Source organism: Limulus polyphemus, unplaced genomic scaffold (genome assembly GCF_000517525.1).
Source record: "Limulus polyphemus unplaced genomic scaffold, Limulus_polyphemus-2.1.2 Scaffold925, whole genome shotgun sequence".
Taxonomy (NCBI): domain Eukaryota; kingdom Metazoa; phylum Arthropoda; class Merostomata; order Xiphosura; family Limulidae; genus Limulus; species Limulus polyphemus.
This window is the reverse complement of record NW_013666535.1, coordinates 78406-95288: the sequence shown is the minus strand read 5'-3', so window position 1 is coordinate 95288 and position 16883 is coordinate 78406. Positions and strand designations below refer to the sequence as shown.

The following is a 16883-nucleotide window of genomic DNA, read 5'->3' as shown; positions in this document are numbered from 1 at the left end:
AAATAGTTATGTTTTTAAAAAAAAACTACTATTGTTATAAATAACACATTCAATTGAACTAAACTATGCATGGCTATTTAAATATATTTACGCATGGCTTGTGTATATCATATATATATACATATATATTATTCATACCTTCGGTGTATAGGACACAAGCAGATTTTGACATCAAATTTTGGGATAAAAAAGTGCATCTTATACACTGAAAAATAAGGTATAAACAGTATTTAAAGTGACACCTAACTAGTGATATGTATAAATATAGTTATATCTTTTGATTTGTATTTATTATACTGTTAGCAACAAAACATTTTGATGGCTTGAGTGAATTATCTACCACTAAGCCAAGATCGTATTTTTCAATTATGCTGTTGAGTGGGTTCCCATTTATATTGTATGATTCAGATTATAATTTAAGTGTATTACTTTGCACTTACTATAACTAAAGGTCATTTTCTAGATATTAGTCCAACTTACCAATTGATCCAAGACATATTTTGTAACATCACGAGTGTCCACAATTCCACATCAGTACAAGTGACAGAGGTGCAAACAAGCTGATCATCATAACTAGAAATGTCTTAAAAAGAGTGTAATATCATTGTCAAGTTTCATTAATTTATTAATTATAACCCTATCGTTAATGGACTTCATTAATAACTGTTTTCTTCCTCCCATCCAACCCCTCAAACAATCCAATTAACTAGCCTTTCTCCAACCCCTACAGAGATGACTTTCTTAGCTAATCTTTTGTATGGCTCCTTCTCAAAAGCTTTTTGAAAATTTAAGTACACGAGTCTATACAATTTCCATAGCCTAGATAAACTGGTTATAACCTCATAAAAATTAATGGGTTAGTAAGACAAGATTTCCTGTGGTTAATCCATGTTGGTTTTCATTTAGCATATCATGTTTCGCAGAATGATTTTTTAAAGCTTCTTTTATAAGACTTTTAGAATTTTCCCAGGGCAATTCTTATGAATCACTTTAAAAATAGGAGAAACATTAGCAGTACTCCAATTCTCAGTGACATACCCACTGTCTATTGACCTAGTAAAAACAAGAGGTTTGTTTACCTTCTTTAAAACTAGGGTAGATTGATTTAAATCTAGAAAATATAAATTGGATTTTTTAATTTAAATGAAAACTTTTCACCACACTAAAAATATAAAAAATGATTTTTAACCTTGGAGACTACGAGGTCTAAAATAATGTGTTTTCACCATCTCACTCACTATGAGGTCTTGGGAACATTTGTTTTGGCATTAATTCTTAAATGTAGCATTGATGTTTTGAGCTTGTTTACCACAGCAAAAGCAATTAGCAACCATGTCAACTGGTCACAAAGGGATCCTATTTGGAAATTTTACCAAGAACTATGAACTGATAAAACTGGAAAGAGGGTAAAATGCATAACTGCAGGAAAGGGCTACAGGATCTTGTGGCTCAAATGAAGCAGCACTTAACAATATGTAAAAATTGATATGTGATCATCAAACCTGATGATAGTGAAGAAACTGATTTGCAAACACAACCTTCAACTTCACAAAAAGAAATTTAGTATCCACTTGTACCTAAAAACCAAAGTCTCGTTTACACAAGCCAACACACCATTTTAGTTTGTAGAACACCCAAAGTTTATTTGAATGGTGTCAAAGCTGAGACCAGGTCATAAGCTCCCAAATCAGAATGAAATAGGAAATGAATTGCTTGACACTATCTACAGCAAAGAATACTCTAAACTAGTAGAAGTCCTTCAAGAAAACACAGCTTATGTGAATGGAACAGTATTCGCAATGATCAGTTTGTTTGCACCTCTGTCAGTAGTGCTGTTGTGGAATTGTGGACACTTGTGAACACCCACATAATGCTGAGTACCTTAGTGAACTGGCCAAATCTTCCATGGAAGATTACAAGACCACATTTAAATGAAAAGTGAAACTATTGTTACTGATAACAGAGGAAATGTAAAATAAAAAGCGAGGCAAATATTATAATACGATGCAGAATGAGACCAGCCTGTTACTTATGGATGCTCAGCTCATCTGTTAAACTTACTGACATAAGATATTCATATTGTTTCTGTTAAGGCAAATATTGTAGAAGTAGTAAAATACTTCTGAAATAATCATTTTGCTGCTTCATTGTATAAAGCTAGTGGGAAACAGAAGTTAATTTTTCCAAGTGAAGTTCATTGGAATACATCTGATTGTTTGGGAAGTGTACATTTAAAGCTGGTTAACTTTAATAACAATATGTGAAGAAAATGGTGACAGAATAGACAGTAACATTTGGAATTTAGTCATGAATATAGTCATTGATAATAAAGTAGCTAAATTAAATCTTGAATGTTACTCTGTAAAAAGTTGCAATATACACTATTTTACCTGCCCATATCCATAAGGTTAAACCCACAGTTCTCAAACATAACCAGATCCTGACACTTGTTTCACCCTATAAATTCTACCAAACATATTCTGAACCACCTTTAACCATATTGAGATTTTTTATTTATTTTCTATTTCCATTTAACCACTCAATAATTGTATATCTAACTAAAAGTAAGCTGTTTCTCAGTTTATAGGTTAACATTGCATCCCCTATTAACTAATACTGATACTGTTAATTACCAGTACCACAGCTACTATGTGCACTGCATGTCCAAATATATGCAACTAGTTGCTAGTTTAAATAGACTAGTTTGCAGCTACCAAATAATAAAGAAATAACTTGAATTCTTAACATAAATAAATTCTCTTCTTAGCTAAAACTTATGACAATTCTTTATTTTATTATAATAGTTAATAATTTCAGTATCCTATAGCATAGTGCTGTCCAAAACAACAGCAAGTTAAGTTTTAGAATCGAGCCTAATGTTGTAACTTTGGGATTATCTGTACTGCAGTAAGATTCCAGTCCTAAGTAATCAAACTCAAATAATAACTCTAAACTTTGATAATAGCAAAATAATACATGTACTTTTCTTCACCAGAAAAATATCCACAGCTACAAGTATTTCTAATTCCTTTCTGTCAAAGCTAAAAAAATATTACATTTGTTATTCAACAGGTTCCTCTTCTTTTAATATAGATTGGAACAAACTAAGTAGCATGAATGATGAAAATAATCTTGATATAGTGGTGGATAAATCACTGAAGCCATTGTGACAGTACTCTCTTGCTAGTATTAAAGCTAATAGAATAAACTGATGTGTCAACCTGCCAAGATTGTTTGAGATTGACTCAATAGGCTGGGAGTAATTTACCAACAGGCTTTACAAAATAGAAATAGGTCAAGTTCAGTTTTGACCCCTTAGGACATTCCCCATAGTTCATAGTGTTTACATGCAAATTTTGGTTGAGATTGGCCCAATAGACTCAGAGGAATTAGGGTGCAAACAAGCACACATTTTGTCTTTATATATGTAGATAGAGATAATCATATATATTTTGCTTTGACCTTAACCTTGTTTATATCAATTTTTTGTAGTTGTGCATTTACCCAAAAATATGCTATTCTTTTTTGATGTTTTTGTATTGTTGTTGGAATTTTCTTAGTTGTAAACATAATAGGAATATAAGCTCATACAGTATGTTTTACTTGTCCATAAAATTCAATAAAAGCTAATATCACATATTTCAGTTATTTTGAAATCACAGTGTACATCTTAAAGCTTTATTTTCATGCATATCTTAATTTATTACAAATATATAACCAGTTGTTATAAAAGAATATATCCAAAGGTAGGTATAATATGAAAGCATGAGTACATGTGACTAGATTTAAAACACATCAACTTTAAATTTTAATATACTTTTGGATCAGGAAAAGCAAGAGATAGTGTAAAATGGCATATATATAGAGGGTTTCATTGTTTTGAATATATAAAAGTTATAAAGGTATGTTGTTCAATAATTGATGCTGATGCTTACTTCAATTTTTATTGAATTTATTTTCATTCAGTGGAAATACAAATTACTTACTCTATTAACTTTTAATGAAAATTACTAAGGTATAGAAACTGTTTTGTGTAATTCAAATGCATATTTACTCACATCTACATTAATATCATTGAGATAAAAAATACATGTCTTGACTCAGAGGGACCATAATGTTGGAGAATAGTTGTGTGGTTAGATTTTGTGGAGGTGTGGCTGATGATTTACCTTACAGATATAGCCAGCCATGTTCATGTAGGAGGAATCTTGACTCCATGTATTAATACGTTCTCACTGTACATGTAAGTTAACTGGGCCATCTGTTGTTGAAAGTTCAACACTTTAGCAGGATGTTTAACTTGTAAGCTAGTTTCCATGACAACCTGATACTAAATAGAGACTTCTTTCTAAGTTTTTACTGATTAATATAATAGTTTACATTACATATAATATATTATTAGTTTTGTGTGTAACTGTGTATGTTACATTCACCCAGTTAACTTTTGATCAAGTAAATACAGGAATTTAGGTCAAAAGTTAATCAGTAGCTTGTATAAGCTTCACTGTTTGTTTCTAATTATTTCTTGTAACTATTCATCCTTTAAATACTTTGTATATATAATTCTATATTGTTGGTGAGTTACATATGTAACATCTGTTCAGTGCCATATGTTTTCTATTTTAAAGTAAAAGTTGAAAAGTATGGAGGAAGAAGTTGACTTTCTAAAGCTGTCTGTTGAAGAAAGATGTCAACACAAGGTATGGTTCATTATCATGGACTGAACTTATGTAAGCTTAATTGATCAGTTTTGTGATAGATATTTAAGTAGGCCACTTGCTTGTAAAATAAATACATTGGAATTATTATTTTTTTGAGACCTTGAAGAATTGAAATGAAATTGTATTTTTTAATGTATTTTAATTGAAGGATTTAAAAAAGCAGCATAATTATATAATATATGTACATAAAATGTAGTACATACAGTAATTTATTCTTGTATATATTTTTAACTTGTGTCAGTAATTAATATTTTTCTGTTATTTACTTATAAATCCCCTTGTGCTGTACAGGTTAAAGTATATTATGTTGTAAAATATATGTTATTCACTATATTGCAATATACAAGAATGTGTCATCAGATCTTTAGAACAGACAAATAGCTATGTTTTAAGTTCTGTTATAAAACCTCTAAGATTTTTAGCATTATTTCTGTTAAAACTAGCTGGAGATTAATTTTTTGGTTAAGGAAATACAGTAATTAATCATACTTCATATATTTTTTAGCATTTAGAGAAAACTAAACTATATAAAAACTAAGAGCATGCATATAAGAAAACAAATTGTTTAATTTTCACATAGTTTATTTATCAATATGTGTAGAGCACATTCTTCATGGTACATATCAGGTTTGACATTTGTCTATATATTGATTCTCTGAGGATTTTAGATGTGAATTTTTACCAATAGTTAATAGACCAGTGTAATAAATATTTTTATAAACGAGTTTTGTACACATGTTTTTTTATGTGGTTCACTCATAAGAGAAGTATTGCAGTTCAAGTGTTAACAGTTCTTGTATTTCTGTACTTGATAATATGTGACCTATTCCCTTTTATGGGAAAATATGTAGTGTAATCTTTTTAGCAATAATTACATGTGATTTTTCTCCATAAAAAAGTTTCCGATTAACTTAATTTTTTATTTCTTTGGAATTTTTTAAATAGCTCAAACTTTATTTCTTTAAGTAAACAATTGTACAAGTTGTAATATAAAGGAATTGATTAAAGTGAAAGGAAAGAGATACATTTGGAAATATTTGAATCTTTGTTAGATAATTATACCTTTGTTCAGCTCAAGCCTTGGAAAACTCGAATTAGAAATATAAAGAGATCACATTGGGTTGTATTTAGTTTTAATTATGTAGTTGAAAAATACTGTGATTTCTTGTTATATTAGGAGTTATATATATGTAAATACATAATTGATATTATATATTTAATGTGTTACCAAGATTGAACTGTCTGTGTACACTAAAACAGTGAACAAGATGAAATGTTTTGACAAAGGGGAACATCATAGTATATATTATCAAAACATTAATTATATTGTGTATCATTTATGCATAATTTTATATTTCTTATTAAAAAACTGTAGGTTACAATGCGGGCCATGTATAGTGACCTTTTAGCTGCATTGTTTTATAATTAGTACATTTAAGATTATCTTATGTATCATCAAGTGTAGTGCCCTTTTTTTTAGCATTAGCTGCCATTAGAACATTTCAATTACATTTCCTTAGTGTAAGCTTTTCAGATTGTTTTAAGTTATTTCAGAAAATTTAAAGAACCTGTATAAAATATAATAAATCAGAAATAGTGTTCATCTCTATGCATTTACATGCAGATATATTTTGTCTCCATTTGAAGCTTTTACCAAAATTTAATTCTGTGCTTGTGTGCATACAAGAAGTTGGCTGTACTAACTAACTCTGGTTGTGAACATGTTAGTTTGTATCAGGTGTAGCACTTTTGATTTTTTTGTAGCGTAGTGTTTGATAACTTATTTGAAAACATTTTTCACCTGATTATGATTTCCTCCTCTTCAGCAATGGAAGGCTAGAGTAAGTGGATTTGAAGAAGCTGCCAAGATTTTTCAACAACAGGTTGATCCAAAGAGTCCCGAGTTCAACAAGTATTTGGGCCTTCTAAAAAAGTTCGTTACTGATAACAATGTAGTTGCACAAGAAAAAGGATTGGCTGCTGTGTTAGCCTTTGTAGAAAATGCTGGATGTGCAGGAAAGTAAGTCTTTCATTTTAAAGTTATCCCTGTTTCCTTGATTGAAATAAATGACTTGTATTGATTTCAAGTTCATGTGTGTTACAAAGTGCTTTTGTTGCACTGAGAACAGTAGTTTCTTTTGTTTGCTCCAACATCACGCTCATGTATTTTGGTTTGAAATCAGCTTCCATTTTTGTTGTTTAAAAATACCATTAAAAGAACAGATACCCATGAAAGAAATGACAAACATAGTACCTAAAGCTGAGTTTATAATTCACATTAGTAGTAATTGCTGAAAGGTATTAAAATTACCACTTTTTTATGTTGTGCTTTTAATAGAAATTTTAGAGTTGAGGATAAGATAAAGTGGTATTCCTGCAACATCTTTTGGTAAAATACCTGAAAACTAGACAATCATATTTTAAAAATTGGAATTATCAATAGCTCGGGTCTCTCAGAGAGGAATTTTGACGAGTGCACTGTAACTTAAAATGCAATAGGGGTCTAACATTTGTAAAATTAATCAAAATTTGAAAGTGTTGGTTAGACCTGTAAAATAGTTATTGAAATTATGTATGTATTCCTACAGCATATGACTTTTATGACTCTTTTGTGTTACTTCTGCATTTTTAAGTAACTAAATGCTTGGTGAAAAGAACAGTAATTTAAAACAAATAATGCACAACTGAAGGCTCAATTTGTTTAAATTGGTAGTATTAATATTTTTCTAAAATATTTGGACCAAATTAAGCATTGGAATATAATCAATGTTTTTGTTTCCCATGGAAAGCATTTCACAGAATATATTTATTCTTTATGGGTCGCTTTGTTTTACAGTAGCCTTGCCATTCTCTAGACAATTGTAGTATTCTAGAATAATGTTAAGTAATATCCCAACATGTGCATGATTTCTGCATCACCTAAATCCTCCTATTTTAAATGGACGTATGTGTAGAGTACCCGATTTGATTCTTAGAATGATTTTTTGTATTGTTTTTCAAATTGTATTTTTTTTCCTACTTTTTGGACTTATAATTTTGGTGAAAATCTCATAAGTACAATGAAATAAAAAAAAAAATTAATGTAGACATAAATTGTGTGTGATTTTTATATGCATATGAAGGAGACCTGAGTGATAAAATGAAGTTTTCAAATTTTGTCATTTTTTGTCAAGTTTTTTTTAGTTCAGATTTTTTTTTTTGAAAAATCTTAAGCACAATTACAGAAAAGGGTTCATATGCTTGCACAGAAAACCTGATTAGATTTTCTGAGTGATTGAACAATTTCTTTGATATCATATTGTGACACTTGCTGCACTTATTTTTTATATAAAAAATGTGGAGACATATCAGGTACTGTACAGTTGGTTTTACTTGTAACTTACAGTAACCATATATAACCACTTGTGACAGATTTCACGGGACAGTTTGTTTATAGGTGAATTGACTAATGTATTACAGTAAGCATGTATATAACTAGAAATTGGAAGTATTCTCTTTGTTTTTACTTGTTCTTGTTTTATTTCAGTGAAAAACACATCATAGGAGAAGTTATGCGAGTTTCCTTGTAAAATACACTCATCATGTACATTACATGTGACTTTCACTATTCTGTCCAACTGTAAAGTTCCTGTTACTTTAAATTGACATGTATTTCACAGGATGAGTTTTCACATGTTATAATTTATGATAACAATGTACTTTACATGCCATAGATAGTATTCTCCCTGTATATACAGGTTCCTTTAGTTTTGAAATGACAGGACTGGTTATGTACGGGAGCATTTCGTTGTATTATACATTTGTCTTGCACAAGTAGAGTTCAATGTCCTAAACACCTGTACATGCTCATGTAACATTATTTAGATGTTGTGGGTGCATCATTAGAGTGACATTCAAATCCTTCTATTTGATTAGAATAGCTTAAGAGTTGGTATTGGGTCTGTTAACTAGCTTCCTTCATTCTAGTCTATCAGCTAGAAATTAGGGATGGGTAGCACAGATATCTCTTGTGTACCTTTGCACTAATATCTGAAACAGTCACTTTACTACTTTTGTGCATTGTGATATTGCTTCTAGGATTTAAGAAATAAACCAGTGTTATATTTTAAACTCATTAAATTAAATTTGTTCTCATGGAGCAGCAGTAGATTTTGTATTTGAAAAAAAACAAACTTAATTCATTTTGTTTTGTATCTGTGTGGCTAAAATCATCTTTTAACTTTAATTTACACTACTAGTTTGCATGTTATTCAAAACTTACTGAAACTGTACATTGATAAATAAGGTATCTGGGGTATGATTTTCCACATTTAAAACATTTGGTCACTCAAAGCTGCTCTTTAGTTCATGAAGAAAGCTTGAAAATGTTATTTTAGTATATGAGAAGAAAAATTTATTTTATGCATACAATTCTTTAAAATGGTATTGATGGACTGATGTATATTGAAATTATTTTAAAAATAGTATATTTTTTTATTCATTTAGAATAAGGTCACTAAAATCATTGTATGAAACATCTTTTACTTAACTAGGACATGTGGTGAAGTGATGAGTGGCATTGTTTCTAAATGTTTTGTTGCCCCTAAAGCCAAAACGAAGGAACAGGCCCTTGAAATTGTTTTTATGTTTATAGAAATTGAAAAGCAAGAAATTGTACAGGTAAAGTCTTTTAAATAGTTTTTGTTCACTGTTTTGCAGTATTTTACTTCAGAAGGCCTGTTTTTAATGATTAATTTGTAATTCAAGCTGAAGTGGATTTTATTTCACATGTATTGTAAAATAAGGAATTTATTTATTCATTTTTTATGTAAATATGGTTGAATGCAAGTTTTGTTAAGATTTTAGATTATGGAGATGTATGTGAATTTCATTAGAAAAAAAATCCTAAAATTCAAAGATTTGTAGATTTAGAAGTGAAAATATTTCTTTAATGACTGAATATACTCCATCTATTAGATAGGACATCATCACATGCAAAGTATAAAACAAATACAAACACAAAAATTGTTTTTTTTTTATATAATTTTACATTTTAATAAACTGAACATATTAAGAACTCTTAGTTCTAGAAAATTATTTCTGTAACCTAATTGACCTTATTTCAGAATTTTGAATATTCCTTAGGTTTACCTCAGGGATAAGACAAATAGTAGTTTTGGTTAGATATACACTCTCTGGCTCCTGATATCTGATTTAATTTGAATACTTTCAATTTTATTTGCTTTTTGAAAATTTAATAAAAATGTGTAGTTTTGCATGGTTGAGTGGCTATTTCAGGCCATTTAAGGGAATGTGGCACTTGATGGCATGAGACTGTTTTACATCCTGAAACTTCAAATAAATGATATTCAAGTACTGAAAAGCTTTCTTACTATCATATCTACAGTAATGTTCAAATGTGCCTGTGCTGGACTGAAGGACTGACTCCCAATAGGTGTGATAGTTTACAGAAAATGTACGAAGTTCACACTGCTAACTTCATGGTTTTTACGGCACAATAAACAAAAGTATGGCTACAAGGAAATGTGAACTTGAAATAAAAATACATTTATGAAACAAAATTCAAATGTTTTTTTACAGACATATATAAACATGAAATCCTAGTTAAAAATAAAACAGTACTTGTTTATTGTTTAGGTTTACTTAGAAATATTATTTTCAGATCTTGTATATTCCTTGAAATTGTAAGGAGAATACGTGATTATTAAAAAATTAAAAATAGACAAAATTTGCATTTTATGGACGATAAAAGTTTTTAGAGATTTTAAAATGTACAAAAACATAAAAAGTAAAGTTTAAATCTGGAGCAAATATAAATATTGTAATCATTTCTTATAAATACCATTCCCTAATGTAATTTTCCAAGATATTAAGGATCATAATACAAAAAAACTAAATTTATCAAAAGTAACAGGCTTTATGTTTCTTAAACTACGTACATTTATGAAAGTTCTTATGAAGTTTCAAACAATTTCATCCTCTAGTTTTATTATTGGAACTAAATATAGCAAGACTTGCATTGGCTACGCAGAAAATTAGTAGCTGGTAGTAATCGGGTTAATATTGGCGGAAATGATACCATGTGTAGAAGCTAGTAGAAAGTACCACTGGGCTAGATGATGCAGTACCTATTATGTGTGATTAATGATAACATGAGGTATCTGTTGATCAGAATGCTATCTGTTTTCTGTCTTATTATTTGTCCCAAAATTAACATCCTATCATATATTTTAGGATATTTGTCCCATCTCTAGCTTGTTTTTTCTAAATGCAAAGCTAAAACACAGTTTTTGATATATATATATATGTGTATATTTTTTTTTCCCATTTTATTGCCAGAACAAACTATTTCTTTAAAATACTGTATAATTTTAGATTTTATAGCAGTATTATTTAGTGCCTTTTATGAGCTTTTAACAAAATTATCTACCAAAAATATGTTGGTTATGTACATGACAATGTTTAAAATAAGTAATCTGAGAGAGCTGTGAATTCAGAATCATGTTCACAGTTTCCTGAAGAAATTGTACAGTGCTATGTGACCAGTTAAATGTTTCTTAGAAAAAGAATTCTCAAGAAAACTATGAATGTGAAAGTCGTGGTTATGTACTATCTTAAGGACTTTTGAGAAGGAAAAAAGTGGATATGATCCAGCAAGACTTAAAAAGCAAAATATTCTGTTGCTTATGATTTTTGTAATATATGTATAAATGATCACAGTAAGAAGAGCGTAATTTTTAAAAACTACAATACATGTTTCTGTTGTTATATTTGGTATATTGTAATACTTATTGAATTGCATTTTGCAGGATGAGCTTTTGAAAGGACTGGAAAATAAAAGTCCAAAGGTTGTATCTGCCTGCATTTTGGCTTTAAGAGATAGTTTAAAGTAAGTATATCTCTAAGATTACATGTAGATTTGCTGAAGTAAAAACCATTTCTAGTAAAAAAATCACAAATTAATCCATTTACTTTTCCAACTTGCTAATTTAAAAGGAACAATCTTACTTCTAATTATTGAATAATATTGAAAATTATAGTATTTGTACCTTGACTTTAAGAAAATATAAACTAAATTATTTTGATATGGCCTATGGAGATACTGCTAGATGTAACACTTCCTACATAATGATGTATCTACAGCAATTAATGATTTGACAGCTATATTTCGTGAAATGAACTTTCACGTGTAATAGTGCATTTGTAATTTTAGTTGCAGTGTATAATTTTTTAATGTCTACAGCAGTTATCTTTCAATTGTTTAGACAATTTGGTCCAAAAGTCATTGCTCTAAAGCCACTAATGAAGTGGATCCCAAAGCTCTTAGAAGACAGAGACAAAAATGTTCGAGAAGAGACGAAGCACCTGACTGTTGAGGTTTATCGTTGGATCAAAGATGCTTTGAAGCCTCAACTTCAATCACTAAAGCCAGTGCAGGTAAATTTAATAACGTCATCTACTCATAAAATTGAAGTCTTAACTTGTGAAAAGCTACTGTATTTTAAATTTCAAGCTAAATTTTTCAGTAGATTTTATTTTGCAGGTAATTGTCTTTGTAATTACATTTTGTTTTCCAACTATGATATTGATTGATTTTAAGAATTGGGATGTAATCCTTTTACACGTAGGCAACTTGAGACTTTACCTTTCAAAAATACTGGTACAGTAATAATTTTCTAATATTTTAACCCTTTCCAACTCTGTATTCTATTTGTTAATATTATCTTCTGATCAAAGTGTACCTACATATTTAAAATATAAAAATATACACTTAGTAATGAGTTGCTGGGTTCTCTCACTTTTAATGATATTTTTGGCAACAGCTCATGATAACATTGTTTTCAGAAATTGTCTGATCTCTTCCTCCACCTACCCATCCATCCATATTGAAGTTTAGAATTTGTTTTGATATGAATTTTATTAAAATAAATTCTAATAATAAAAATTGAAACTGCCAACTCCAGTATTAACTTTTGGCTTTTCAGTTTATTTTTTATTTTTTGAGTATAAATAATTAAACTTCCCTTCTCCTTGAATGGAACTTGTCAACAATCCAAACTTAGCTGCAAATCTGTGGTTTATTTTTTGTTTATACCCATCTCAGATACTTTGAAGACTGAATTTTTAAAGTTGGTGATGTCAAAAACTAAAATGGATCTAAATATCTGTTTATTTTTCAATTTGTAAACATTTAAGCTAACAAAATTATAGATACATCATTTAAAAGTTTTCGTGCAATCTTCTTTTTGTTTTTCATGGTGCCTGGCATAACCTGGTGATTAAAGCACTTAACTCACAATCTGAGAGTCATGGGTTTGAATCCGCATCACCAAACATGCTTGCCCTTTTAACCATGGGGGTATTATAATGACAGTCAATCCCACTATTCATTGGTAAAAGAGTAGCCCCAAGGGTTGGCAGTGGGTGTTGTTGACTAGCTGTCTTCCCTCTAATCTATCACTGATCATAACTGAATATGAAAATGTGCCAATTATAGAATCATATCCCCAAGAAAGAAAATAGTTGGAGTTGTAACATGCTTACATGTTAGTAAGCCAACTATTAAGGATTGAGGATCAAAGAGGGCAGAGGCTTGGGAAAGGTGAAAATATGAAAGGATGAATAGTCATAAACACATACCTATAAAGTACATATTGCAGTTTTTACACTTACCCTACATACATGCACACACCTAAACATATACATGTGCTGATGTATACTTATACTCTGATAGCATCAACTGAAATGATTATTTTCTAGAAAAAGAAACCTATATATAGCATTTTGATAATTCCTTAATCAGTTGTGCATTACTGTTCTGATCATTTATTAGTATTATTAAAAAAAAGTTAGCAGGCTTGTGATCATATTGTTGCTATTTGAAAATATGTTTGGAATAGAACAAATAAAAACCAAAGAAATGGCCATACAAAAATATACAAGTTGGCCTAAATGTTGAATCTGATCTTATATTTATGAGATGTTTGTTTATTTTGGGAAATAAAATAAGAACAAATGGAAAATACCAAAGAAATTTGAGTCGCCAAATGTGTTTAGACTGTAGAACAAGTGTGTGTATGTGTGAAACCTGGCTTTCAGATAATTGTTTATAGATGTATTTTGTTTAATGATGTTATACACAAGTTTTTTATGGGGCTTTTATTTTAGTATAAATGTAAATTTACCAAACAAATAAAATTTAGGTTCCAAAACATTTGGTAGTTATCATGCTTTATTGTTCAAGGTGTTTCAGATGTGGTGACATTTGAGTTGTTAATTTTTTAAAACTGCATTAGTCTTCTTTAAAAATTTGCAGTAGTCACTCTTCAGGGGTCTGAGTGGACCCGATCATAAACAATTAATTTAAGTAATAATAAGCTATTATTTTGTAAACAAAAAACCTTAACACTCAAAATATTTTCCTTTATTAATCAATAAATGAACATTGAATATTACAAGTTTTCTTTTTTAACCCCTTAAACAAAGTGTAACAACTTAACTCTCTCAATACAGGCTCAGTTGACTTGATTGACCTCTTTGTACTCAGTTAGTCTTTACAGATTTGATACTACTAACTTTTAATAAAATATATTTATCTTCACGAAATGTGGCAGTTTTTCAGTAAACATAAGTCAAATGCAAAAAATCATATTTTTATTAGTGAATTATTTTTTATAAACTAAAAAATGATTTGTCTCTGAATATATTGAGTATTTGTTTCGAATAGTCCATGTGAAAAGTAATTTTCATGTTAAGATTAAAAATACTTTTTTTCATCTCAAATTTTATTTGTGTAATCTCTAAAACTTCTTAAATGCATTTCAAATGTTTTTTTTTCAGTAAAACTTGATTAGTAGTTTTTGGCGTATATTTGTTCAGTAAATAAGATATGTAAATAAGTGTGTGGAAAAGAGATATGGAATTACCTTACCACATGAAACATAGTAGTTTTCTTTTTATCCCAAGAAAGTTTAAAGAATGCTAATTTTTTTGTCATTAGTCAACATAAATCTTACGGTTATTTTTTGACAATTATAAATTTAAATATAAACAAGGAAAACCAGAGAATACTGTAACAGCTATATGTTATATTTAGCATTTCCATCAATATCAAAATAAAGATCACACTTGTGTTGTTAGTATGTATACAGAAGCTTGCGTATATGTATATCCTTTCACTCCTCTGACCTACGTTTTTAGTTTTTACTGGTTGATTATGAAAATTCTTTGACTTTCCACAACTTTCACGTATATTCATTCATTACCTTGTTCATCCTGTAGTGATTATGTTATCATAGCCTTCTGTTTAGCTCAATTATTGATGCTACCCAACATCAATTACAATTATAACTTTGATCAGTCATTATAACATCTTGTTTTTGTTCCTCTTTGTAGCTAAATGCAAAACATGCATACTGGGCTATCTGTACTTTTTTCACTAGAGGTATCAAAGTCTTGTTTTGAATGTTGTAAATCTGCAGACATACCCTGAACCACTGAAATATCTAATTTTCTGAAATGGTAACCAACAAAAAGATTATCATTTTCATTAAAAACATGAAAAAAAACAAGAAACTGGATTATGAGCTGTCCTCTTTATTTGAAAGAAAAGCTGAAAAGTATACTCGACTCAAAATACTTTATAAACTTTCTTTACAAGCAAATCCAGTGTTTGGTATTGAGATCTTCGTGATGAGCGATGACATCTAAATAATGTCACATATTAAGTTGACATTATCATTGTTCGTAGGTTGTTATGAAATTTTACACAACATAAATAAATCAAGTGATGGGGTGATGGTTTACTTTGTATGAATAAAAGTAATATTTTCTCTTACATTTGAAAAGTCCCTCTGTGACACTTGATTCAGCTATGGTTTCCTTTTCTGACACAGTGTGTTAGTGAAATAAATTGCATACCCCATACTGTACTAATACAAATCATAAGGTCACATGTCGTGAGACAAGTTACAGCTACATTCTCCAGTTACTAGTAGGACACACAAAAAATGGGGGTGGAAGTTGTTCAATTGCCAAGAAAGTATATTTTGTTTATACAATATTTTAGACTCAAAGAAGCCTGTTAAATACCCTGAAAGAAAGAGAAGTACAGTGAAATAATAATAATACATAAAACATAGTTAATTCTATTTTATATGTACTCTTCATGACTATATGTGTGCATCATTGTATTTTTTTATGGTTACAAACTGTGTATGTGTGTTTATTAATTTTTCACATTTATAAGAACACTGGTGCATTCTCTGAAGCCTTTGAGATATCCACAATATCTGGTTTCGGTTTGACTGCCAATTTATTCCCCATAACATTTGTGCAGCTATAATAAAGTAAAGAATTATCGAAGTCAAACTGAGTTATTAGTGTTTTCAAATAGATGCAAAGTAATGTGAAACATGACTTTATCACATACTTTGGATATATGGATTATTTGTGGAAATGCTAGTTGACCTTCAGTATTATACAAGAAAGGTATATTGAAGAAACTTGTCCATTTCAGTGAGTTAGTTATCTCACTAACCCTAAGATATTGCAAAGTCTGCCAGCTACATGTTGCTCAAGGTCACTTAGAGTGAGAAATTAGGGGCTGTTATTATTGAATATGTAGTTGATTAGCGTATAAAGTGCTTGCCATCTAGGCAAAAGAAACAAGTTATCGCATGGACATTCTGTAACACATACTTATTATTTTTATTTATGACTTCGGTGTATTTTATAGAAATTGGAGGATACATCAAAATATGCTGTTCATATATATGTGTTTTACTGAGAAATGGAACAACAAAATTAATTTATTCTCCAGTGAACCCTTTCAGGGTATGAGAGCACATTACTGTTTCTTTTTGTATATTTACAACTGAACAATTCAGTTAAGAGCATTTGACCTCTGTTTTCCTCTTGACATTTGATGTTTTTGAAAATACTGTCATAAAAAGAATACATGATGCGTTAAATACTGATCTTGATTCAAGGTGGATTTGGAAGGTATTATATATGGTATACAAGGTTAGTGCAGCTGGTATGTTTATGGCCCCCAGTCAACATTCTAGAATGCTAGGAGTTGAAAAATTGTCTAAAATGTGCAAGTCTGAACTCACAAATGCCACATGATAAAAAAAAAAAAAAAAAAAAAAAAAAAAAAAA

General features: G+C 29.6%; 1 protein-coding gene across 1 annotated transcript in view; it reads left to right on the top strand.

The window, feature by feature from the left end:
- LOC106461269 (cytoskeleton-associated protein 5-like) overlaps positions 1 to 16883 on the top strand; it is a 79969-nt gene that overhangs the window by 2894 nt on the left and 60192 nt on the right. The window contains exons 2-6 of the mRNA XM_013921080.2: positions 4629 to 4700; positions 6548 to 6741; positions 9254 to 9380; positions 11531 to 11610; positions 11987 to 12158. Of these exons, the coding sequence (XP_013776534.1) occupies positions 4644 to 4700; positions 6548 to 6741; positions 9254 to 9380; positions 11531 to 11610; positions 11987 to 12158 (630 nt within the window). The 5' untranslated portion in view covers positions 4629 to 4643. The remainder of the gene's footprint in view (positions 1 to 4628; positions 4701 to 6547; positions 6742 to 9253; positions 9381 to 11530; positions 11611 to 11986; positions 12159 to 16883) is intronic.